At 37.5% G+C, this 25,492-nt stretch overlaps 1 protein-coding gene across 1 annotated transcript in view; it reads right to left on the bottom strand.

Annotated features, from left to right (window-relative positions):
- Positions 1-25,492, bottom strand: part of SLC1A3 (solute carrier family 1 member 3) — a 118,748-nt gene that overhangs the window by 17,216 nt on the left and 76,040 nt on the right. Inside the window, exons 8-9 of the mRNA XM_053701215.1 lie at positions 17,603-17,797; positions 6,513-6,647 (exon numbers count right to left, since the gene is read on the bottom strand). Coding sequence (XP_053557190.1) covers positions 6,513-6,647; positions 17,603-17,797 — 330 coding nt within the window. The remainder of the gene's footprint in view (positions 1-6,512; positions 6,648-17,602; positions 17,798-25,492) is intronic.

Genomic DNA, 25,492 nt, shown 5'->3' with positions numbered 1-25,492 from the left:
GGTTTTAAAAGAACTTCGATCAGTGCTAACTGTCCCATTAACTGATCTGTTTAATCAGTCACTATTAACAGGAGCTGTCCCAGATGATTGGAGAATAGCAAATGTAATACCTCTTCATAAAAAGGGCAGTAGAGAAGAATCTGGCAACTACAGGCCAGTTAGTTTAACTTCAGTAGTAGGGAAATTAATGGAAAGCCTCTTAAAAGAAAGAATTATGACTTACATAAAGACAAACAATTTAGAGGACCAAAATCAGCATGGTTTTACTTCAGGGAGATCATGTCACACTAATCTAATTGACTTCTTTGATTATGTAACAAAAGTATTAGACAAGGGTGGAGCAGTTGATGTAGCATATCTAGATTTCAGCAAAGCATTTGACACCGTCCCACACAATAAACTAATTCACAAACTGTATCTCCTTGGTCTAGATTCAAAAATTGTGAACTGGGTGGAATGCTGGCTTAAGGACAGAAAACAAAGTGTCTTAGTAAATGGAGTTCATTCAGCAGAGGGGGCTGTTACTAGTGGTGTTCCACAGGGGTCAGTTCTGGGGTCTGTTTTGTTTAACATATTTATCTGCAATATCAGCAAAGGGCTACAGGGGAAAGTATGTCTCTTTGCAGATGATACAAAAATTTGTAACAGAGTGGATGTTCCAGGGGGGGGGGGGGTAGACATAATGAGAAGTGATATACAATAATTGGAGATTGGACAAACAACTGGGATCTAAACTTTAACACAGCAAAGTGTAAAATAATGCATTTAGGGAAGAAAAATCCAAATGTTAATTACAGACTCAATGACACTTTACTGACTGTTACAGATGAGGAACAGGACTTGGGAATTATTATTTCAGATGATTTAAAACTTAGTAAACAATGTATTAATGCAGCGAGTAAGGCTAGCAGAATGCTTGGATGTATTGGTAGAGGTATTTGCAGCAGAAATAGTAAGGTTCTTATGCCACTTTATAGATCATTAGTTAGGCCTCATCTTGAGTATTGTGTGCAGTTCTGGAGGCCATATCTTCAGAAGGATATTAACAAACTTGAATCTGTGCAAAGGAGGGCTACCAAAATGGTACATGGTCTAAAAAATAAAACTTACCAGGATAGGCTCAATGACCTAAATATGTATAGCTTAGAGGAGAGAAGGGAAAGAGCTTATATGATAGCAACTTTCAAGTACATTAAAGGGTTTAGTAAAACTGAGGCTGTGGGTATTTTACATAAAATGGAAAATTCAAGAACAAGGGGTCATGAGCTCAAGCTAAAGGGTAGTAGATTCAGGAGTAATATGAGGAAGCACTTCTTTACAGAAAGAGTGATTGATTTATGGAATAAACTTCCTCAAGAGGTAGTAGCAACAAACACTGTGGGGGACTTTAAAAATGCATGGGACAAGCATAAGGCTATCCTATGAACTAGATAAGTTTATACTGTTAGGTAAGGTCGGGCAGACTTGCTGGGCCTATGGCTCTTATCTGCCGTCAATATCTATGTTTCTATGTTTCTATGTAGTGCTAGTTGACGATTAGAGTGGTGTTTTCAAATTCAACTCTGGTGTTGCTCTGGTATTGTGGTCTAATTATTATTCTCTGCTTTAACCCTCTTTTCCTCCTTGATTTCTTGATCTAGGATTGTCCAAGTACCGTGCTAATTATTTGTAATGGGTCCTTCCTGACTTAGGCTGTTAATTTGTAGCAAGAGTGGGGGATTGAATGTGCAGGGATGGATGAACGGCATAACCGCCGTTATAGATTAAAGTCACTTCACCTTTTGCGACCCAAGGTGGCGGATCCCCATGTGTTGCTTAACTGACTCGTGTCTGGACCTCCAAGTGCAGCCGGTGCGTTGCTGGGCTTACCTTGCTCTGATGGCTGCTGCCCATGTGAGTTGCAAGCCCATGTGCTGTCTGCGGCAATGTAGCCGCTTGACAGAGCGCTGATGTGCAGCTCTTTCCATTTTTCAAGATGGCGCCGGTGTCTCTCTTGCACCTTCACTGTCACCTCTGGGGGGCTGTTGTACGAATGCCCTTCACGATGTGTGCTCGGTTGGCGCAAAGTTAGGGATATTTGCCCAACAAGATGTGTGCAATGGGAAAGTCAGCCAGGGTAATTAAGCAAAATTTAAACGCAGCGTTAACCGGAGCTTTCTATCAGTGCTGCCGCTTCTTAGACCCGCCCACCGGAATTCACTCAGATGATATATTATAAAATTATCCTCCAGCACTGTGAGATTCCTGGTGAGATTCTAAAAACGCAGAGAAATGATAGTGCAGTCCTAACAAGGCCTGAACTCACTGAATTCTATTAGAAAAACGGTGGAACCTGGAAGTCCTGGAGAGATGAGAGTAGCATTCCATAGAAAGTAATTAGGTATTCTGGGATACAGAATTTTACAGGGTAAAGAATTTAACAAAATTCTCATATCATGCAGTGCTATATTGCAATGGGCTTGTCTCTCCTTCACATACAGAAATGCAGAGTACACCCCTTAGACAAGTATAGCAAAATCTACCTGTGAGAGATCTCGAAGTGCTGGAGGGTTCCACTTTTTTTTTTTTTTTAGCATTCAGTGAGTTCAGCCCCTGTGAAAGTTGCACTACAATTTCTTTGCAAACAGGAGAATATTTTATCATCAAGCTCTCAGAGAGAAAAATGGAAAAACAGAATTTATGCTTACCTGATAAATTTCTTTCTCTTGTGATGTATCGAGTCCACGGATTCATCCATACTTATGGGATATTATTCTTCCCTACAGGAAGTGGCAGAGAGAGCACCCACAGCAGAGCTGTCCATATAGCTCCTCCCTTAGCTCCACCCCCTGTCATTCGACCGAAGGCTAGGAAGAAAAAGGAGAAACTATAGGGTGCAGTGGTGACTGAAGTTTTTTAAATAAACATATACTACCTGTCTTAAATAGACAGGGCGGGCCGTGGACTCGATACATCCCAAGAGAAAGAAATTTATCAGGTAAGCATAAATTCTGTTTTCTCTTGTAAGATGTATCGAGTCCATGGATTCATCCATACTTATGGGATACCAATACCAAAGCTTTAGGACACGGATGAAGGGAGGGACAAGACAGGTACCTTAAACGGAAGGCACCACTGCTTGTAGAACCTTTCTCCCAAAAATAGCCTCCGAAGAAGCAAAAGTATCAAATTTGGAAAAAGTATGAAGCGAAGACCAAGTCGCCACCTTACATATCTGTTGAACAGAAGCCTCATGTTTAAAAGCCCATGTGGAAGCCACTGCTCTAGTAGAATGAGCAGTAATTCTTTCAGGAGGCTGCTGGCCAGCAGTCTCATAAGCCAAACGGATGATGCTTTTCAGCCAAAAGGAAAGAGAGGTAGCCGTAGCCTTTTGACCTCTCCGTTTACCAGAATAAACAACAAACAATGAAGATGTTTGACGGAAATCTTTAGTTGCTTGTAAGTAGAACTTTAAAGCATGAACCACATCAAGATTGTGCAACAGACGTTCCTTCTTTGATGAAGGATTAGGACACAGAGAAGGAACAACAATCTCCTTATTGATATTCCTATTAGAAACAACCTTAGGAAGAAACCCAGGTTTGGTACGCAAAACCACCTTATCTGCATGGAAAACTAGGTAAGGTGAGTCACACTGTAAAGCTCACTCAGAAACTCCTCGAGCCGAAGAGATAGCTACTAAAAACAAAACTTTCCAATTTAGAAACTTAATATCTATGGAATGCATAGGTTCAAACGGAACCCCTTGAAGAACATTAAGAACCAAATTTAGGCTCCATGGTGGAGCAACAGGTTTAAATACAGGCTTGATCCTGTCCAAGGCCTGACTAAACGCTTGAAAGTCTGGGACATCTGCCAGACGTTTGTGTAAAAGAATAGACAAAGCAGATATTTGTCCTTTTAAGGAACTAACTGATAATCCCTTCTCCAATCCTTCTTGGAGAAAGGTCAAAATTCTAGGAATCCTAATCTTACTCCATGAGTAACCCTTGGATTCACACCAACAAAGATATCTGCGCCAAATCTTATGATAGATTTTCCTGGTGACAGGCTTTCTAGCCTGAATCAGGGTATCAATGACCGACTCAGAGAAACCACGCTTTGATGGAATCAGGCGTTCAATCTCCAAGCAGTCAGACGCAGAGAAGTTAGATTTGGATGCTTGAATGGACCTTGGATTAGAAGGTCCTGCCTCATTGGCAGAGTCCATGGTGGAACAGATGACATGTCCACCAGGTCTGCATACCAAGTCCTGCGTGGCCACGCAGGTGCTATCAGAATCACTGAAGCTCTCTCCTGCTTGATTCTGGCAACCAGACGTGGGAGGAGAGGAAACGGTGGAAATAAATAAGCCAGATTGAAGGACCAGGGCACTGCTAGAGCATCTATCAGTACCGCCTGGGGATCCTGGGACCTGGACCCGTAACAAGGAAGTTTGGTGTTCTGTCGGGACGCCATCAGATCCAATTCTGGTGTGCCCCATAGCTGAGCCAGCTGGGCAAATACCTCCGGATGGAGCTCCCACTCCCCCGGATGAAAAGTCTGACGACTTAGGAAATCCGCCTCCCAGTTCTCTACCCCTGGGATATGGATTGCTGAGAGATGGCAAGAGTGATCCTCCGCCCATCAGATTATTTTGGTTAACTCCATCATCGCTAGAGAACTCCATGTTCCTCCTTGATGATTGATATAGGCTACAGTCGTGATGTTGTCCGACTGAAATCTGATGAATTTGGCCGCAGCTAGCTGAGGCCATGCCTGAAGTGCATTGAATATCGCTCTCAGTTCTAGAATGTTTATCGGGAGGAGAGATTACTCCCGAGACCATAAGCCCTGTGCTTTCAGGGATTTCCAGACTGCACCCCAGCCTAGCAGACTGGCATCTGTCGTTACTATGAGCCACTCTGGCCTGCGGAAACACATTCCCTGAGACAGGTGGTCCTGAGACAACCACCAGAGAAGAGAATCTCTGGTCTCTTGGTCCAGATGCAGTTGAGGAGATAAATCTGCATAATCCCCATTCCACTGTTTGAGCATGCATAGTTGCAGTGGTCTGAGGTGTAGGCAGGCATAGGGAACTATGTCCATTGCTGCTACCATGAGTCCGATTACCTCCATACACTGAGCCACTGATGGCCGAGGAATGGAATGAAGAGCTCGGCAAGTGATTAAAAGTTTTGATTTTCTGACCTCCGTCAGAAATATTTTCATTTCTACCGAGTCTATCAGAGTCCCTAGGAAGGAAACTCTTGTGAGAGGGACGAGAGAACTCTTTTTTATGTTCACCTTCCATGCGTGAGATCTCAGAAAAGCCAACACGATGTCCGTGTGAGACTTGGCTAGCTGGAAAGTCGACGCCTGAATTAAGATGTCGTCTAGATAAGGCGCCACTGCTATACCCGCGGTCTTAGAACCGCCAAAAGGGACCCTAGCACCTTTGTGAAAATTCTGGGAGCCGTGGCCAACCCGAAAGGAAGGGCCACAAACTGGTAATGCCTGTCCAGAAAGGCGAATCTGAGGAATTGATGATGATCTCTGGTGACACTAATAGGAAAAAAGAGTGCAAACTGTTCCCCCAACTGAAGTTTTCCTGTACTCTTCAGCCCTTGTGAGAACAGCAGTGGATCTTAGTTACAAAATGCTAAGATCATCATCCTCCTTGCAGAAATCTTCATCCCTTTTCTGCCAGAGAGTAAATAGTACACACCGGTACCATTTAAAATAACAAACTTTTGCTTGAGAAAATAAGAACTAACATTTTTGTCACCACACTCCCTTTGCCCTTCCTAGCAGTTAAGCAGGCAGAGAGAATGACTGGGGGGTGGATCTAAGGGAGGAGCTATATGGACAGCTCTGCTGTGGGTGCTCTCTCTGCCACTTCCTGTAGGGAAGGAGAATATCCTATAAGTATGGATGAATCCGTGGACTCAATACATCTTACAAGAGAAATTAACATTTTAGTACCTCCCTGTCACACCCCCACTGGGAGCATGATTTCATCTTAACCTTCTTGTTTACATAGTTTTTCAATAACTATTACTGAAGTATTTAAAATTTCAGTATAGATCAGAATACAACATGCAAAATCAGCTATTTGAAATGACTAAATAAAGGTAAGTGAGCTATCTGTGAACAATTTATTACACTCCAGCAAATAAAATAGATAATTCGGAGCACATTAAACAGGAGCAGAAAAATACAGTTCACTGTCCCTTTAACTGATAGACACAATGAAATGATAAGCCAAAAAGAAGTACTGATGAGTTTGCAGTAAGTATGCAATGAGCATTAATCTGAAGTACTCACTGGATACTGAATTATTGGTTTAATTTTTGGCTTAAACAGTTCTCACTTTATATTTTTGCAGGGATTTTTTTCCAGCTTTTACTTTTGTAAAATTTTTTGAGCATAATTATATTAAATACTAATAAAAGCTGTTTTAGCAAAAAAAAAAATATGTAAGTTAATGTATCAATCAGAAATTAAATAAAGTTTTGGTAATAAATACTTACAAAAACCAGTCCACTGCTATGATTAAGGTGATATCTTCTGTAGGTAATCCTACTGACGTCAGTACAATAACCATGGTGACCAATCCTGCCTGGGGTATTCCTGCAGCTCCAATACTGGCAGCTGTCGCTGTGATGCTATACATACAAATAATAATCTTGTTAGCAAACCCATACAAGCACTTTGTTCTATTCTGTTATATGTAAAAGACACTGCAATTACTAAAGTTTTGTAATAGATCGGTTTTAAGAAATATTTTGTAAGTATTTAAATTAGAGGATTAGAGAATCAATAGTAGGGTAGAGAACCTATCATATATAATCAGGATTCATCCCATAATTTGAGTTTAATTTTTCTACAGCCTCTTTGACTTTTGGCACTTTGTATATGCTACAAAGAAATGTTCCAAATATTGAACTTTTTTTTTGCCCAAGCTGTATATGGGGCCCCATGAAACCCAAATGTTTTCTTTCATGATTCAGATAGACTGATACAGGTGTACCAATGGCACTAATCAAGGTAGACACGTCCCTCATGTGTTTTGATTATGTTACTATATATAAGGGGTGGTGCTGGTGTACTGAAGTGAAATTCAGGAAAGCTATTTCAGCAGGAGGCTGAACAAAGAGTACGCTTGTAGCACTCAGTGTCTGCAACAATGTGTAAAATTATATCCGCGACATTGAAAGAAGTTAAAACTTAACCTTTATTAGGTATGACATAAAATTAAAGAAATGGTTAAAAACAGTGGCGTCTCTGCTCTTAATTTTTAAACTTTCATAAGCTTACTCAATGACCTAAATAATTTGAATGATCTTTAAATGATCTTTAAATAAAGCAGTTAATATCGGACCGTTTTGCTATGGTATTTACCCAAGCCACGTTATATTTAAAGGCTTGTCAGATAGCGATTTAAAGGCTCTGATTTAGATATTTCTCTCACTTTGCCTAAATTTAATCTATGGTCATTAGAGCATGCTTTTGTGTTATTAACCATTTCTTTAATTTAATGTTATACCTAATAAAGGTTAAGTTTTAACTTATTTCAATGTATCAGATATACATGTACACATTGTTGCAGACACTGAGTGCTACAAGTGTACTTTTTGTTTAGCCTCCTGCTGAAATAGCTTTCATGATTCAGATAAAGTATGCAATTCTAAGAAACTTTCTAATTTACCCCTATTGTCAATTTTTATTCATTCTCTTGCTATCTTTATTTAAAAAGTAGGAATGTAAGCTTAGGAGTCGGTCCATTTTGCTGATTGGTGATTCCTAAGCTTACATTCCTACTTTTTCAAATAAAGATACCAAAAGAAAGAAGGCAAATTGATAATAGAAGTAAATTAGAAAGTTACTTAACCCCTTAACGACCAGTGCCAAACCCTGTACGATGCTGGTCATTATACCCTGTACGTTGCTGCAGTCCTGGGCTTTTCTCTGCGGTGATCTCGCTCAAAATAGCAAGATGTGGCCCTCTCTGCATTGAACAGCAGCGGTGCAGATCGTTGGTGGGTGGGAGGGTAAAGGAAGGAGGCGGGTGGGCGGCCTATCACTGGAGGGGGCGGGAGGAGGGCAGGAGTGGGCAGGACCGCTCGGCCACGCTACAGGGAATAAAAAAATATAATAAATAACTGTGTCATTGAGGGGGAAGGAGGGAGTAGGGGCAATGTGGGGGATCCCATGTGGGATCTGTTAACAGAAAGGGATCTGGGAGGGGGGTAGGGTATTGAGGGGGGGGAGCTACACTTCAGAAAAAAGGGGTCTTTGAGGGGGGTCAGGGAGGGATCAGGGGGTGGGATGTGTCAGGTGGGAGGCTGATCTCTACACTAAAGCTAAAATTAACCATACAAGCTACCTAATTAACTCCTTCACTGCTGGGCATAATACACCTTCTAATTACCAAAAAGCAATGCCAAAGCCATATATGTCTGCTATTTCTGAACAAAGGGGATCCCAGAGAAACATTTACAACCATTTGTGCCATGATTGCACAAGCTGTTTGTAAATTATTTCAGTGAGAAACCTAAAATTGTGAAAAAGTGAACTTTTATTTTATTTGATCCCAGAGAAGCATTTACAACCATTTGTGCCATAATTGTTTGCGAGAAAGTGAACAATTTTTTTTATTTGATCGCATTTGGCAGTGAAATGGTGGCATGAAATATACCAAAATGGGCCTAGATCAATACTTTGATAGGTAAATATAAAAAAAGACTATATTTCTGTTTAAATGTAGTGATGGCAAAAATGCTAAAAATGCTCTGGTCTATTGGGGAAGGTTTTGTCTGAAATGCCGGGTCCTTTAGGGGTTAAAACTGCATGTGCTATCTGAATTATGAAAGAAGAAAATTTGGGTTTCATGTCCCTTTAAGGATTGATTTTTCAATAATGTAATTTTTACCAGTTATTAAGTATCAGGATAGTCCTGAACTTCTTCTTTAGTTGTTATTCATATATAAATACTATACTATATATGTAGACTTATCCAAAATGGTAGGATCCATAAGTAAAAGATAAAGAGCTGTAGCCCTCAGGGTTTATCAAGTCTTGAGTTCAATTATTTTATCATACTTAGTGCAAGCATAAATGACACATTGATTCAATACAAGGATTGAAGCGTGTACACTTATTAGCACTCACATCTCATGGTGATGTGGCTTTAAATTTAGAACCTTAAGTGCCAAAAAGGGGGAACGGTCTGTGCCGTAAAAATTAAAATATAACCTTTATTAGATTAGTTAAAAAAGATTCCACAAAACAAACATAAACATATATGTATTAAAAGCACTGAATGTTGAAGAGGAAAATATCAAGAGGATTTGGATGCTAAACGTAGCTATCTGTAAAGAAAGTTGTCTTCAGGCTTTTGGTTAGGGGTATTCCTGGTTCCCTAAATGTCTCCTAGTTATAACTGCTGTTATATGTAACATATAGTGCTTGTAAAAGTGATGGTACTATTTCTTGGTTCAGATATTGTAGTTATTCATGGATACCAAAATCTTTTGGAAATAACCTTATTTTGCAGTGTAGTACCTATAAATGTAATTGTATATGCTTCTTGGGTATGTGCTTTGGGTTCTTTAATATTAACGCTGCTGAAGCAGTGATATTTATTAATACATAGCACTGGATATTGTAATAATTTCTGAATATATAGTTGCTATTGTGATCAGGTTGTATCCCTCCCCTGACGAGGGGTTAGTTGGGCTAAGTGCTTGATACAGATATAATCACCTATTGAATTTTCACAATTGAAAGGTATGTCCTAACAGTATAAAGTTTGTATTTTTCGTTATTTAGCGTAAATATTCAGCTATTATAAGGCTGTATGCAATTTTCAACGTTAATACAAATGTTGCTATGAGAACATAGCGTTATACAAATCCACACAATGTGAATTATATCCAGATTTATTGGTCTATGTTTTTATGGGGGTATTTGTTGTTTACCTCCCAGTATTGTGTACTGTACGTTGTGCAGATTTAGCACGATATCAATTTGTATTAGGATTATTCGGTTATGTTACTCTGAGGGTATTTATCGTATATTCACTGGTGCTTGGTGCCAACAATATCTGGTATTTCAATGCTATGGATATCTTGTACTGGTATCAGCAAATGTACTGCTGTTAGTTAGAACTTTAGTACGATTAGTCTTTTAAGTTTAAAAATGCATTATTTCATTCACCATTCGTACTTAAATGCCCAAGAGCTATACAACGTCAGCCACTATTGGTTAAATTCCATTTATATAGCTTGCTGTAATCGTAAGATATGCTACCGTTAGCTTAGTATTTATAATTAGCTCAATATTTGTATTTTTGTGACGGTCCACCTTACATTCACACACTTGGCTTGCTAGCCGTTCTATAATGCTTAACTGTGGACTAGTCACTATATTAACTTTCTAGTGAGCTAAATTAAATTAATTTCCTCAAAAACATACACCTAATTTACACCTTTTAACTTATAATTAGGCAGTGAGCCTTACGTAATTGTAACGTTAAGGTTTCAAAGGTGTAGCTAAATTCTATGTCCTTATTTCAACATTAGCTGATAAAAAAGTTTGGCTTAAAGCCTAACAACATATTCAAAGCCCTAACATGTTTCGCCACCAACGTGGCTTTCTCAAAGGGTACGGCGCGGCGTTTGGCGTGGTCTCTTATAGACTCTGTTCCAGCCCTTTGTGGTGACGTCACGTCCTATCAGATTGTTTGTACTTTGTGAACCAATGAAAGTGGTTCTAACAGTATGACCCACCAATAGCCTTTGGCTGATTGGTTGAATATCGATGTTATTATTTTTAGAGAGTGTCAGAATATTGTTCAAATCTGAATATTTAATCTGTTCATTTATCTTGAATTTTCAGACTTAGTGTGTATTACAGGAAATATACACGATTGATTAATTCAGTTTTTTGTCCGATTACCCTCAGCATATTCTTGGAGTGCAGTGTGTATATATGTATATTTTAGGGGACATATAATATGAATATTATTTATCACTATATCGGTGTTATAATCGTATGTCTTATGTCAAAATATGTTATTGAGTAATCATTCTTGTTACTTATTATAGATGGATAAAAAGACACTATGAATGTCATTTAGATATTCTGTTTGAAATAGCAGGTAATCTTATTTTTTGTTTTTTACATTTTTAGCAGAGTCATAAAAGAGATGGATATTTCAGTATAACGCAAATAAATGCTGCTGAATAATAATAAATTTCATCAGGATCTAAATGATTCTATCATTCGTATTTATTAACATTATATTGATATTAGTGTAAAGTTCACTCTTAGTTGGATGTTTTCATATATTAGTAGAGGTACCTTATCCTTATAGTGACAAGAGTATGGTTGTGATTGGTTCGTGCTGTGATGGCTGGTCACAATACAAATGAAAATAAAAATAAAAATAAAAATAAAATGTGAAAATGTAAAATTAAACAATAATAAGGGATACGAATAGTGTTGAATGTGAAATAAAGATGAGGGTGAAAATAGTGAAAAGGCATCTGTGAGATGCTTAAGAAAGTGTGCCTGAAGCTGGACTTCATGGTTACATATAGAATTGTAATTCATGTATTGAAGTGTATATATATTACTAGTGATACCAATGTACACATATTATTATCATCGAAGTTACCAAAAAGGGGGGGAGTAGGAGTAGAAGTGGGTGGTTGTTCACTTAAAATGTATATGATGGGTGATGTATAGGTGAACTGGTGTGGTGTGTGAATGTGATTGTTAGGATCCTCTGCTTATTTTGATATCGTTTGGATGTTTTGTATAACTTCCAAATGGAACTTTAAGATCCTCTACTTTTTTAATGTTATTATAATGTTTAGTTGATATATAGCATATATCAATTTCTTTCTTAAAGTTGTCCTTTTATCGGTCTCTTGTTGGCATTCTCTCATATTATAATTGACTTTTCTTATATTCTCTTAATGAGAATAACACTGTACGTTCTGCTTTAGGTAAGATATCTTTATAGGTATGACACATAGTTGTTATGCTCATTTAACCCATTGGGTGTAATTGAATTTAATAAGTAGATCCATCTACTTTCATACTGTAATAATGATTTCTCTTTATCTCCTCCACGTATGCCCAGGTTTATTTTTTGCACTCCAAAGCATTGCAGGCAGTTGGTTTTGCCTTGATGATATTTATAGAAGTGTTGGGCTACTGACGTGATGGTTTTTCTTTTCTTTAGATCTTTTGCTGCATTCCTTATGTTGCGTACATGTTCCTGTAATCGTGTGTGTAGTTTGCGTGTCGTCATGCCGACATAGTTTTTTGGGCAATTGCAGCTCAGAACATATACTACTGCAGTAGTATTACAGTTGATGAAGGATTTAATGTTGTGTACTTTGTTGAACCTGTCCTTAATTGTAGTAGTCTTTTTCAGGAACTTGCAGCTTGTACACGATCCACATGCATATGAGCCATTAGGTATGGTACCTTTTGTCCTTTGGTTTTGCGTAAAATGGCTCGGACTAATCATGTCTTTTAGGTTCTTAGGTCTCCTGTAGCTGACCTCAATTTTTGGTCCTATTATAGGTTCCAATATCTTATCTGCTTGTAAGATATGCCAGTGTTTTTTAATTATTTGAATTATTTCCTGGCTCTGTGCATTGTAAGTTAATACCAGTCTTGTCTTTCCATCACTCTGTTTGGATTTTGGTTTTAGCAGATCTTGTCTGTTGGTTCTTTTGGCTCTGTGTTTTGCTTTCTTTATGGATGAACGACTGTACCCCCTCTGGCTGAGACGGGCAGCTACTTCTAATGCTCTTTTTTTGGTATAAATCGTCTTCTGAACAGTTTCTCTTTGTTCTCAGGAATTCCCCCACCGGTAGAGATTTAATTGTACATGGAGCGTGAGCACTAGTACTGAATAGTAACGTGTTAGTAGCTGTCTTTTTTCTGAATAGGTCGGTACCTAACATTTCGTTGGTTTTCTTGAACAGTCTTAGGTCCAAGAATGTAATTTCCTCTTGACTGTACTCATATGTCAATTTGATGTTAAGATTGTTGTTGTTCAAAATAGTGAGGAATTTATCAAGTTTGTCTTTCGGTCCTTCCCAGATCATCAGGATATCGTCTATGTACCTCAGCCAGAGGGGGATATGTTGTGTAAATTCATCATTTTCTGCTGTGAAGACTGTATGATGTTCCCACCAACCTAAAAATAGGTTGGCGTAAGTTGGTGCACAGGCAGTTCCCATTGCTGTGCCTCTACACTGCAGGTAGAATTGGTTGTTAAAGACGAAGTAGTTTTTCTTCAGTACAATTTCCAGTAATTTTAGAACAAATTCATTATGACTTGAGTTTTCTTCATTAGTCATATTAAGGTAATATTGTACTGCTTCAAGTCCCAGGTCATGCTTAATGCTGGTGTAGAGGGCCTCAACATCGGCAGTAACTAGCCAAGTGGTAGAAAGTTAATATAGTGACTAGTCCACAGTTAAGCATTATAGAACGGCTAGCAAGCCAAGTGTGTGAATGTAAGGTGGACCGTCACAAAAATACAAATATTGAGCTAATTATAAATACTAAGCTAACGGTAGCATATCTTACGATTACAGCAAGTTATATAAATGGAATTTAACCAATAGTGGCTGACGTTGTATAGCTCTTGGGCATTTAAGTACGAATGGTGAATGAAAGAATGCATTTTTAAACTTAAAAGACTAATCGTACTAAAGTTCTAACTAACAGCAGTACATTTGCTGATACCAGTACAAGATATCCATAGCATTGAAATACCAGATATTGTTGGCACCAAGCACCAGTGAATATACGATAAATACCCTCAGAGTAACATAACCGAATAATCAGAATAATCCTAATACAAATTGATATCGTGCTAAATCTGCACAACGTACAGTACACAATACTGGGAGGTAAACAACAAATACCCCCATAAAAACATAGACCAATAAATCTGGATATAATTCACATTGTGTGGATTTGTATAACGCTATGTTCTCATAGCAACATTTGTATTAACGTTGAAAATTGCATACAGCCTTATAATAGCTGAATATTTACGCTAAATAACGAAAAATACAAACTTTATACTGTTAGGACATACCTTTCAATTGTGAAAATTCAATAGGTGATTATATCTGTATCAAGCACTTAGCCCAACTAACCCCTCGTCAGGGGAGGGATACAACCTGATCACAATAGCAACTATATATTCAGAAATTATTACAATATCCAGTGCTATGTATTAATAAATATCACTGCTTCAGCAGCGTTAATATTAAAGAACCCAAAGCACATACCCAAGAAGCATATACAATTACATTTATAGGTACTACACTGCAAAATAAGGTTATTTCCAAAAGATTTTGGTATCCATGAATAACTACAATATCTGAACCAAGAAATAGTACCATCACTTTTACAAGCACTATATGTTACATATAACAGCAGTTATAACTAGGAGACATTTAGGGAACCAGGAATACCCCTAACCAAAAGCCTGAAGACAACTTTCTTTACAGATAGCTACGTTTAGCATCCAAATCCTCTTGATATTTTCCTCTTCAACATTCAGTGCTTTTAATACATATATGTTTATGTTTGTTTTGTGGAATCTTTTTTAACTAATCTAATAAAGGTTATATTTTAATTTTTACGGCACAGACCGTTCCCCCTTTTTGGCACTTAAGGTTCTAAATTTAAAGCCACATCACCATGAGATGTGAGTGTTAATAAGTGTACACGCTTCAATCCTTGTATTGAATCAACCCCTCTTTTGCAGTCCAAAAAAGTACACAGCACCTAACTCTAATATTATAGCAAGGTAAAATACCTGCACCAATTCATTATAGAGCATCTCTAGTACACCAGATAGTAGTGCCATTTAGTTTCTCTTTTTCCTTTCGTTATAAATGACACATTATTTAAATGATCTGTTATATAATATATTAAGTTTTTTTTATCAGAACTTTCTATTAGTATTTATCCATTCCTCTCTAACTTAATAGTGATAGTTAAGTATGTTGTAATATTCAATCTGTCTTAAACATAAGCTATTATTTTGCTCAGTTTGTTAACTTTTAAGATTTAGATTATTCATATGTTTAACTCTACATCATATTACTGTTAATTTCAAGATTTACTCCTGCAATAGAATCTGCTAAATGTAACAATGAAAATGATGGATGTATCTGTAGACAAATCTATGGCTACATACCTTAAAGGGACATGAAACACACAATGTTTATTTCATGATTCAAATAGAACATACAGTTTTAAACAACTTTCCTATTGACTTCTATTATCTAATTTGCTTCATTCACTTGGTATTGTTTGTTGATGAAGCAGCATTGTATTACTGGAAGCTAGTCAACACACTGGGTGAGCCAATAAAATGAGACATATACTGTATGTACAGCCATCAATCAGCAGCTCCTTAGCCTACCTAGGTATCCTTTTCAACAAAGGATACCAAGAGAACAAACCAAATTAGATAATAGCAGTAAATTGGAAAGTTGTTTAAAACCACATGCTCTAATCATGAAAGCTAACATTTGTTTTTTTTTTCCCCTTTGTATTGGGTACTTTTAAAGCACAGCTAATCACAGTAAGTGTCTCAAAGCACTGCTCATTTTATTAACCTCGGAAGGAAGAATGGCTGAGTGGACCTAGCTGGGGATTGAACCTGCAACCCTTGGGTTGCTACAGAGCTCAGCCACAGTGCATTAGCATGCCGAGCTATCTGTCCAGCACCTTTAATATCCCTTATGAAAGTGCAAGTTTTTATTTATAGGTAGGTCAATACAATCCAGGCATAAACTAGAAATGAGCTCAATTTTACTTCAAGGGATAGACTACTCCAGAATTTTAAATGTTTAAAAAGATAATCCCTTTAGTACCCATTCCCCAGTTTTGCATAACCAACACGGTTATATTATTACATTTTTTACCTCTGTAAGCACCTTGTATATAAGCCTCTGCAGACTGCCCACTTATTTCAGATCTTTTGACAGACTTGCATTTTAGACAATCAGTGCTGTCTCTTAAGTAACTCCACGGGAGTGAGCACAATGTTATCTATATGGCAAACATGAACTAACGCTATCTAGCTGTGAAAAACTGTCAAATGCCTTGAGTTAAAAGGTCAGCCTTCAAAGACTTTGAAATTAGCATATGAGTCTACCTAGGTTTAGCTTTCAACAAAGAATACAAAGAGAACAAAGCAAATTTGATGATAAAAGTAAATTGGAAAGTTGTTCAAAATTGCATGCTCTATCTGAATCATAAGTTTAATTTTGACTAGACTGTCTCTTAAACATAAAAATAACACTGTATGCCACAAGAGTTTTGTAGCAACCACAAAAAAAAAAAAAAGAAATGTGTTGGAAACAAAAAAGCATTAAATATGCCCAGGCTGCATTTTTCCCTAATTTTAATTTAAAAGAATGTATTTTAAAATTTATTACTTATTTAATAACATGTGTTCCTGGGGTAAGAATACTTTTGTTTTAATTCTTGTATGATTGAATTTTGTTCACCAATTGAGTTTTTCTAATTGTTCTCAGCAGCCAATAATCGGTTAATCCTTAGGGATGGCTTGCACAAAACATGCATTTCCTATTTGTTTTATTATCAATGCAAACTGTTTTTAAAGGACATGAAATCCAAAATCTTTCTTCCATGATTTAGATAAAGCATGACATTTTAAAAAATGTTTGAGTTTACTTCTATTATTTAATTTGATTCACTCTCTTGGTATCCCTTGTTGAAAAACATACCTAGGTATTCTCAGGAGCAGCATTTTACTACTGGGAACTAGCTGCTGATTGGTGGCTACACATATATACGCCTCTTGTTATTGGTCCCCACCTGATGAGCTCAGCTAACTCCCAGTGGTGCATTTTTACTCCTTCAACAAAGGATACCAAGAGAATGAAACAAATTTGATAAAGTAAATTGGAACAATTTTTTTAATTTTATTCTCTGTCTTAATCATGAAAGAAAAATGTTGTGTTTCATGCCCCTTTTCAATAAAAAAATTGTTTTGTAAAATATTTATTTGCTGTTCTTTTATGCACATGATAGAGCATTTCTGATATATCTCTGTATAGCAGATTCCTATTGCAGTCTCTTTTTGGTTGTAATTGTATTAACAATAATATTTCAGCCTAAGGGGCCGATTTAACATGCTTCGAATTCAACGGTTTCCGCGCGAGCCGTCAGGGTCATCAGAAACATAAGTTAAGAAGCAGTGGTCTTAAGGCCACTGCCCCTTAACTTATCCGTCACCTCTGAGGCGGCGGACAGCAATCACCCCGATCTGATACGATCGGGATGATTGACACCCCCTGCTAGCGGCCTATTGGACGCAAATCTGCAGGGGGCGGCATTGCACAAGCATTTCACTAGAAATGCTTGTGCAATGTTAAATGCCGACAGTGTATGCTGTCGGCATTTAGCGATGTCGGGTGGATATGATCCGCTACAGTGGATCATGTCCACCAGCATTTTAATAAATCGGCCCCTAAGAGTCTATATTGAGGCTCCATTACCAAAACTGTGAATAAATCCAAGATGATGGTTGAATTACCTGATTGTAATTATCTGTCCAAAATTCAGGTCATAATTGTTGACTTGAGCAATGAAAATAGCAGCAAGAGCTTCATAGAGCGCAGTACCATCCATATTTATTGTAGCTCCCACTGGTAGAACAAATCTTGTTATGCGCTTGTCCACCTTGTTGTTCTCTTCCAAGCATTTAAATGTGACTGGTAAAGTAGCAGAACTAAAAAGATCAAACAAAACCATTGTAATGAATATAAGCTTTATACATTGATGGTCATTTATATACAACAATCATAACTTTACAAGATTTTGAGAACCTGGTTGTGTTTTAATGAATCAGCTCAATAGTATAACTCTCTGGGGAGCCTCCCAGATGTTTTGTGACTCTAGACCACCCCGTGTTTTTGTTTTTCTGATTTTACTGTCAATAAAAGCTGAATCTATCCAGTTTTTATACAATTCATTGGATACTATTATTGCCATGCACTGCTAAATAGATGGATAATTAGAACTAAAGGGGTCTTTTCTACCGTTCCTCCAGCTTTTACTTAATACTTTATAATTAACCTCAATATTACCCACTGTAAATGTCTACCAACTGCTCCTCCACAAAACTGGTGAGCACTCCCAGGATTCAGCTGCAGTTTGATTTGGAGTTATCTGTCTAGATGGGTTTACCATGCATGCTATAAAGGGCACCAGTCTATTTTAATGAGGCTGGCAGTATGGATTTTAATTGGATTTGCTACCCAATAAGGTTTATCTTGAAATTTTTTCCAGATTTTCCAGAGAGGTGACCAATGGATACTTACAGCATCCCAAGAAAACTAGCTTGGGGAATAATAGAAGAGGCCAACACTATAAAGGAAGTTAAAATAGCTTTTTTTTTAAAAAAAAGAATATTTGAGAAGATTATAAACATCACAAATAAACAATACATTACAAACAAACAATAATGCAATAAAGATGGTCGTTGAGCTCTTAAAGTCTTGTAAAGTATGTGTACTGCATATAGAACTCTTTACCTCATAGAAGATAATCCCAGTATTCTAAAAAAATGTGAGGGAGAGCTCCCAGAGACAAATAATGAAAGGAATATTCCAAATAAAATAAGCATAAATTACACCAACATAGCTCTTTATCCCTCTTACCACTAACTTTGCCAGGGTGTGGTAAAAATAGATTGCTTAAAGGGACATTAGACACTAAATAAATGCTAGATAGAATGATGCATTCAAAGAAAAGATTAGTCTGAGAATAAGATGTAGATGGATTTTTAAGGTTTCATTAGCTGTTTAAATATTTGAAAAATAAGTGTAAATTTTGTAACGTAGGTTACCTTCTCTGCTGTGGCCAATTAGGGACAGTTATAAATAGGTCACTAGAGTGTGCAGCCAATGGCTGTGTGGGATATAACAGTGTTCTGCACTTCCATTTCTAACTGAAAAGTTCACAATTTCAGAATGTAATTGCAGGAAAAGGGACACGTTAAATAATGAATGTTTATTGCAAAGGTTTTTTTATAGATAAAATGTATCATTTCATGTTCCCATCTCAAAGTGTTTAATGTTATTCTATAACATTTTTGTTTGCTTATTTGTTTGTTTTTTACCGTATTTTATTGTTTTCTTTTTGTATTTCTTCCTCAGTATTAAATATTTTTTAATATGTGGATTGTATACATATTAGTATTAAAATTATTAAACATATTTTATTTCTTTTTGTGTGAGTTTGTTTCTGGGAGTAATCCCTAACTTTCTTTTTCTTTTATTTCTCATCTTTTTTTTTATTACAAGCAATAGTTTGCAAAACAATCAGTATCTTTTTAGCAGTAAATAAGAAAGGATTTTGTTTTTGGATATCTTCAGCATAATTATAAGAAGATACAGAAATAACACGTTCAACTATGTTAGTGCATAGTTACACCATTTGGAACCATGTCTAACACAACAAAATACTAAAATTAAAGAGCTGCTTTCAAAGCAAAAGATCATCTTAAAGGGCAATAATACCCAAATGTTTAAACACTTTAAAGTGCTGCAGCATAGCTGTAAAAAGCTGACTAGAAAATATCTCCTGAACATCTCTATGTAAAAAAGAAAGATATTTTACCTCAAAAGTTCCTCAGTAGCCACCTCCCATTGTAAAGGATTTCTAAGCAGCATTTTAGTTTGTCTGTCCTGGGACAGCTGAAAGGATGAGCCTTGTGAACTCTCATATTATTTCACCAATCAGGTAAAGGAAGCTTACTATGAAATCTCATGAGAGTTAAGTCAAATCTCATGAGATCACAGTAAGAGTTCATGACCTCAGCACTACTGATGCTGATTGGCTGCTGTTCATTTCTTCATTTTTTTTTATTTTTACCTGCAGCTGGGAGCAGCTGAGTATAACTTTTTACACAGAACTTACTCTGCTGAGCTGAGGAGATTGTGAGGTAAAATATCTTCCTTTTTTACATAGAGATGTTCAGGTGATATTTTCCTGTCAGCTTTTTACAGTTATACTGCATCAGTTTCAAGTGATTTAGCATATGAGTATTATGTCCCTTTAAGTCAGTGTTGCTTCCTGTATATGATTCAGAGCTATATCACAAATATTTTAAAAATAAACAAAGATCACCACTTTGTACACTGATATAGGTCTAGATTTTGAGTGGAGCGCATATTACAAGTCTAAAGAAAAAACTTTTTGCACCCTCAATAACGTGCACAAAAAGCCAAGCTCAAATATTGTGATCACGTTAACGTATTCCCCAATAGCCTTCAATGGAGTGTTAACAGAAGAAAAAAACCTAACAACTCAACAAGTAGCACAAACCTGATAGCATTTTCTCAAGTGTGCTAACCTGACAATATTAATATTTCACATTCCATTTTTTCGTTACATAGAAGAATTTATTCATAGAGGCCTACTTATCAAGCCGTCAACTTACTTGCATTCGACGGCACCAATACGCTCCCCTGACATCGCCTAATATCGCGGCCGCGGACCTGAATATGCTCTCCATATTTAACAAAAAAGCTGTCAAAAAGCCGCGCACCAAGTACGGGGCGATGAGCAATAGACTGTTGTTAACTAAACAGTCATCGATCTCGCTGCTATTCGGCTTTTTCACAGCTTTATTTGTATACTGTCACTAAACAATGCCACTATACTAAACTGTTTAACCCCTATCCCGCCGCTCCCGGACCCCGCTGCAACTCTAATAAACGTATTCACCCCTATCCCGCCACTCCCGGACCCCGCCGCCACTTACCTTAAGTTCTTAACCCCTAATCTGCCGCCCCCTACACCGCCGCCACCTACATTATGTTATTAACCCCTATCCCGCCACTCACGGAGCCCACCACAACTAATTAAAGTTATTAACCCCTAAACTGCCAGCCCCCCACATCGCCATAAACTAAATTAACCTATTAACCCCTAAACCTAACAACCCGCTTACTTTATATTAAATATTACCTCATCCCTATCTTATAATAAATTTAAACTTACCTTTAGATTTAAATTAAACTATATTAAACTATATTAAACTAATAATGAACCTATCCTAACTATTAGACTAACTAAACTACATTAAAATACAAGTTAAATTAAATATATTATATATTTAAAAACCTAACCCTACTTAAATAATTTAAATCTACACTAAAAAATTACTAAGTTACAAAAAACTAACAACTAAGTTACAAAAAATAACAAACACTGTTACCAAAAAAATAAACACTAATGGCTAGATTACGAGTTGTGCGTTAGGGTAAAAAAGCAGCGTTAAGAGGTCCTAACGCTGCTTTTTTACGCCCACTGCTATTACGAGTCTTGAAGGTTTAGGGGAACCGCACACTTCTTTGGCCTTACCGCAAAATGACTTACGTAAACTTCGTAAAGTCTTTTTTCTATGGGACTTCCATAGCGCCGGTATTACGAGTCTGTCCTGGGAGGCCAAAAAGTGAGCGGTACACCCTCTCCTGTCAAGAGTCCTAACGCATTTAAAAGTCAGTAGTTAAGAGTTTTATGGTACAACTCCGTAGCATAAAACTCATAACTAAAGTGCTAAAAAGTACACTAACACCCATAAACTACCTATTAACCCCTAAACTGAGGCCCTCCCGCATCGCAAATACTAAAATACATTTTTTAACCCCTAATCTGCTGCTCCGGACACCGCCGCCACCTACATTATATTTATGAACCCCTAATCTGCTGCCCCCAACATCGCCGACACCTACATTATATTTATTAACCCCTAATCTGCCATCCCCAATGTCGCCGCCACCTACCTACACTTATTAACCCCTAATCTGTCATCCCCAACGTCGCCGCCACTATAATAAACATATTAACCCCTAAACTGCCACACTCCCGCCTCGCAAACATTAGTTAAATATTATTAACCCCTAATCTGCCGCCCCAAACGTCTCCACCACTATATTAAAGTGCCGCCACCTACCTACATTTATTAACCCATAATCTGCCACCCCAAACGTCGCCACCACTATATTAAAGTTATTAACCCCTAAACCTAAGTCTAACCCTAAACCTAACACCCACTAACTTAAATATAATTTAAATAAATCTAAATAAATATTCCTATCATTAACTAAATGATTCCTATTTAAAACTAAATACTTACCTGTAAAATAAACCGTAGGCTAGCTACAATATAACTAATAGTTACATTGTATCTAGCTTAGGATTTATTTTTATTTTACAGGCAAGTTTGTATTTATTTTAACTACGTAGAATAGTTATTAAACAGTTATTAACTATTTAATAACTACCTAGCTAAAATAAAGACAAATTTACCTGTAAAATAAAACCTAACCTAAGTTACACTAACACCTAACACTACACTATAACTAAATAAATTAACTACATTAAATACAATTACCTAAAATAAATTAAATTTGCTAAAGTACAAAAAAACCACACTAAATTACAGAAAATAATAAACAAATTACAGAACTTTAAACTAATTACACCTAATCTAATAGCCCTATTAAAATAAAAAAACAACCCCAAAATAAAAAAACCCTAGCCTAAACCAAACTACCAATAGCCCTTAAAAGGGCCTTTTGCTGGGGCATTGCCCCAAAGTAATCAGCTCTTTTACCTGTAAAATAAAATACAAACAACCCCCCCAACAGTAAAACCCAACACCCACACAACCAACCCCCCAAATAAAATACTATCTAAAAAAAACTAAGCTCCTCATTGCCCTGAAAAGGGCATTTGGATGGGCATTGCCCTTAAAAGGGCAGTTAGCTCTTTTGCCGCCCAAACCCTAATCTAAAAAATAAAACCCACCCAATACACCCTTAAAAAAACCTAACACTAACCCCCTGAAGATCGACTTACCGGGAGACGTCTTCATCCAAGCCGGGCGAAGTGGTCCTCCAGACGGGAAGAAGTCTTCATCCAGACGGCATCTTCTATCTTCATCCATCCGGCGCGGATCGGGTCCATCTTCAAGACATCCGACGCGGAGCATCCTCTTCTGGTGACGACTAAAACAGAATGAAGGTACAGTTAAGTGACGTCATCCAAGATGGTATCCCTTAGATTCCGATTGGTTGATAGAATTCTATCAGCCAATCAGAATTAAGGTAGAAAAAAATCCTACTGGCTGATGCAATCAGCCAATAGGATTGAAGTTCAATCCTATTGGCCTATCCAATCAGCCAATAGGATTGAGCTTGCATTCTATTGGCTGATTGGAACAGCCAGTAGAATGCGAGCTCAATCCTATTGGCATCAGCCAGTAGGATTTTTTCTACCTTAATTCTGATTGGCTGATAGAATTCTATCAACCAATCGGAATCTAAGGGACGCCACCTTGGATGACGTCACTTAAAGGTACCTTCATTCTGTTTTAGTCATCACCAGAAGAGGATGCTCCTCATCAGATGTCTTGAAGATGGACCCGCTCCGCGCCGGATGGATGAAGATAGAAGAGGCTGTCTGGATGAAGACTTCTGCCTGTCTGGAGGACCACTTCTGCCCGGCTTAGATGAAGACTTCTTCCTGTCTGGAGAACCACTTTGCCCGGCTTGGATGAAGACGTCTCCCGGTAAGTCGATCTTCAGGGGGTTAATGTTAGTTTTTTTTAATTGGGTGGGTTTTATTTTTTAGATTAGGGTTTGGGCAGCAAAAGAGCTAACTGCCCATCCAAATGCCCTTTTCAGAGCAATGGGGAGCTTAGGTTTTTTAAGATAATATTTTATTTGGGGGGTTGGTTGTGTGGGTGGTGGGTTTTACTGTTGGGGGGTTGTTTGTATTTTTTTATACAGGTAAAAGAGCTGATTACTTTGGGGCAATGCCCCGCAAAAGGCCCTTTTAAGTGCTATTGGTAGTTTAGTTTAGGCTATGTTTATTTTTTATTTTGGGGGGGCTTTTTTATTTTAATAGGGCTATTAGATTAGGTGTAATTAGTTTAAATTTCTGTAATTTGTTTATTATTTTCTGTAATGTAGTGTTTTTTTTTGTACTTTAGCTAATTTAATTTAATTTAGGTAATTGTATTTAATTTAGTTAATTTATTTAATTATAGGGTAGTGTTAGGTGTTAGTGTAACTTAGGGTAGGTTTTATTTTACAGGCAAGTTTGTATTTATTTTAACTAGGTAGAATAGTTATTAAATAGTTATTAACTATTTAATAACTACCTAGCTAAAATAAATACAAATTTACCTGTAAAATAGGTGTACACATAACTTTTATTTCCCCATAGGAATCAATGGGGCTGCGTTAAGGAGTTTTTCGCTGCTTTTTTGCAGGTGTTAGACTTTTTTTCAGCCCGCTCTCCCCGTTGATTCCTATGGGGAAATCGTCCACAAGCACGTTACACCAGCTCACTGCTGACTTAAGCAGCGCTGGTATTGGAGTGAGATTTGGAGCTAAATTTTGCTCAACACTCACTTTTTGTCTTTTAACGACGGGTTTCTGAAAACTTGTAATACCAGCGCTGTAGGTAAGTGAGCGGTGAGGGAAAACTGCTCATTAACACCGCATAGCCTCTTACGCAAAAAACGTAATCTAGGCATAAATTACACAAAACAAAAAAGAAATTATCAAAGATTTAAACTAATTACACCTAATCTAAGGGCCCTATGAAAATAAAAAATCCCACCCAAAATTAAAAAAACCCTAGCCTACAATAAACTACAAATAGCCCTTAGAAGGGCCTTTTGCGGGGCATTGCCCCAAAGAAATCAGCTCTTTTACCTGTAAAAAAAAATACAAATACCCCCCCAACAGTAAAACCCACCACCCACACAACCAACCCCCCCAAATAAAACCCTAACTAAAAAAAAACTAAGCTCCCCATTGCCCTGAAAAGGGCATTTGTATGGACATTGCCCTTAAAAGGGCATTTAACTCTATTGCAGCTCAAACCCTAATCTAAAAATAAAACCCACCTTATACACCCTTAAAAAATCCTAACACTAACCCCTGAAGATTCACTTACAGTTTTTGAAGATCCGACATCCATCTTCCAAGAAGCCGTCAGAAGTCTTCATCCAAGCAGCCGAAGTCTTCATCCAATCCCGCAGAAGTCTTCACCCAGACGGCATCTTCTATCTTCATCCAGCTCAATAGGATTGAGCTTGCATTCTATTGGCTGATTGGATCAGCCAATAGGATGAAAGCTGAATCCTATTGGCTGACTGCAACAGCCAATAGGGTTTTTTCAACCTTAATTCCAATTGGCTGATAGAATTCTAACAGCCAATCGGAATTAAGGTTGAAAAAAATCCTATTGGCTGTTGCAATCAGCCAATAGGATTGAGCTTTCATCCTATTGGCTGATCCAATCAGCCAATAGGATTGAGCTTGCATTCTATTGGCTGATTGGATCAGCCAATAGGTTGAAAGCTCAATCCTATTGACTGATTGCAACAGCCAATAGGATT

This window comes from Bombina bombina, chromosome 2, assembly GCF_027579735.1.
Source record: "Bombina bombina isolate aBomBom1 chromosome 2, aBomBom1.pri, whole genome shotgun sequence".
Taxonomy (NCBI): domain Eukaryota; kingdom Metazoa; phylum Chordata; class Amphibia; order Anura; family Bombinatoridae; genus Bombina; species Bombina bombina.
Note: the sequence above shows the minus strand (reverse complement) of the source record. Positions and strands in the feature narration are given on the sequence as shown.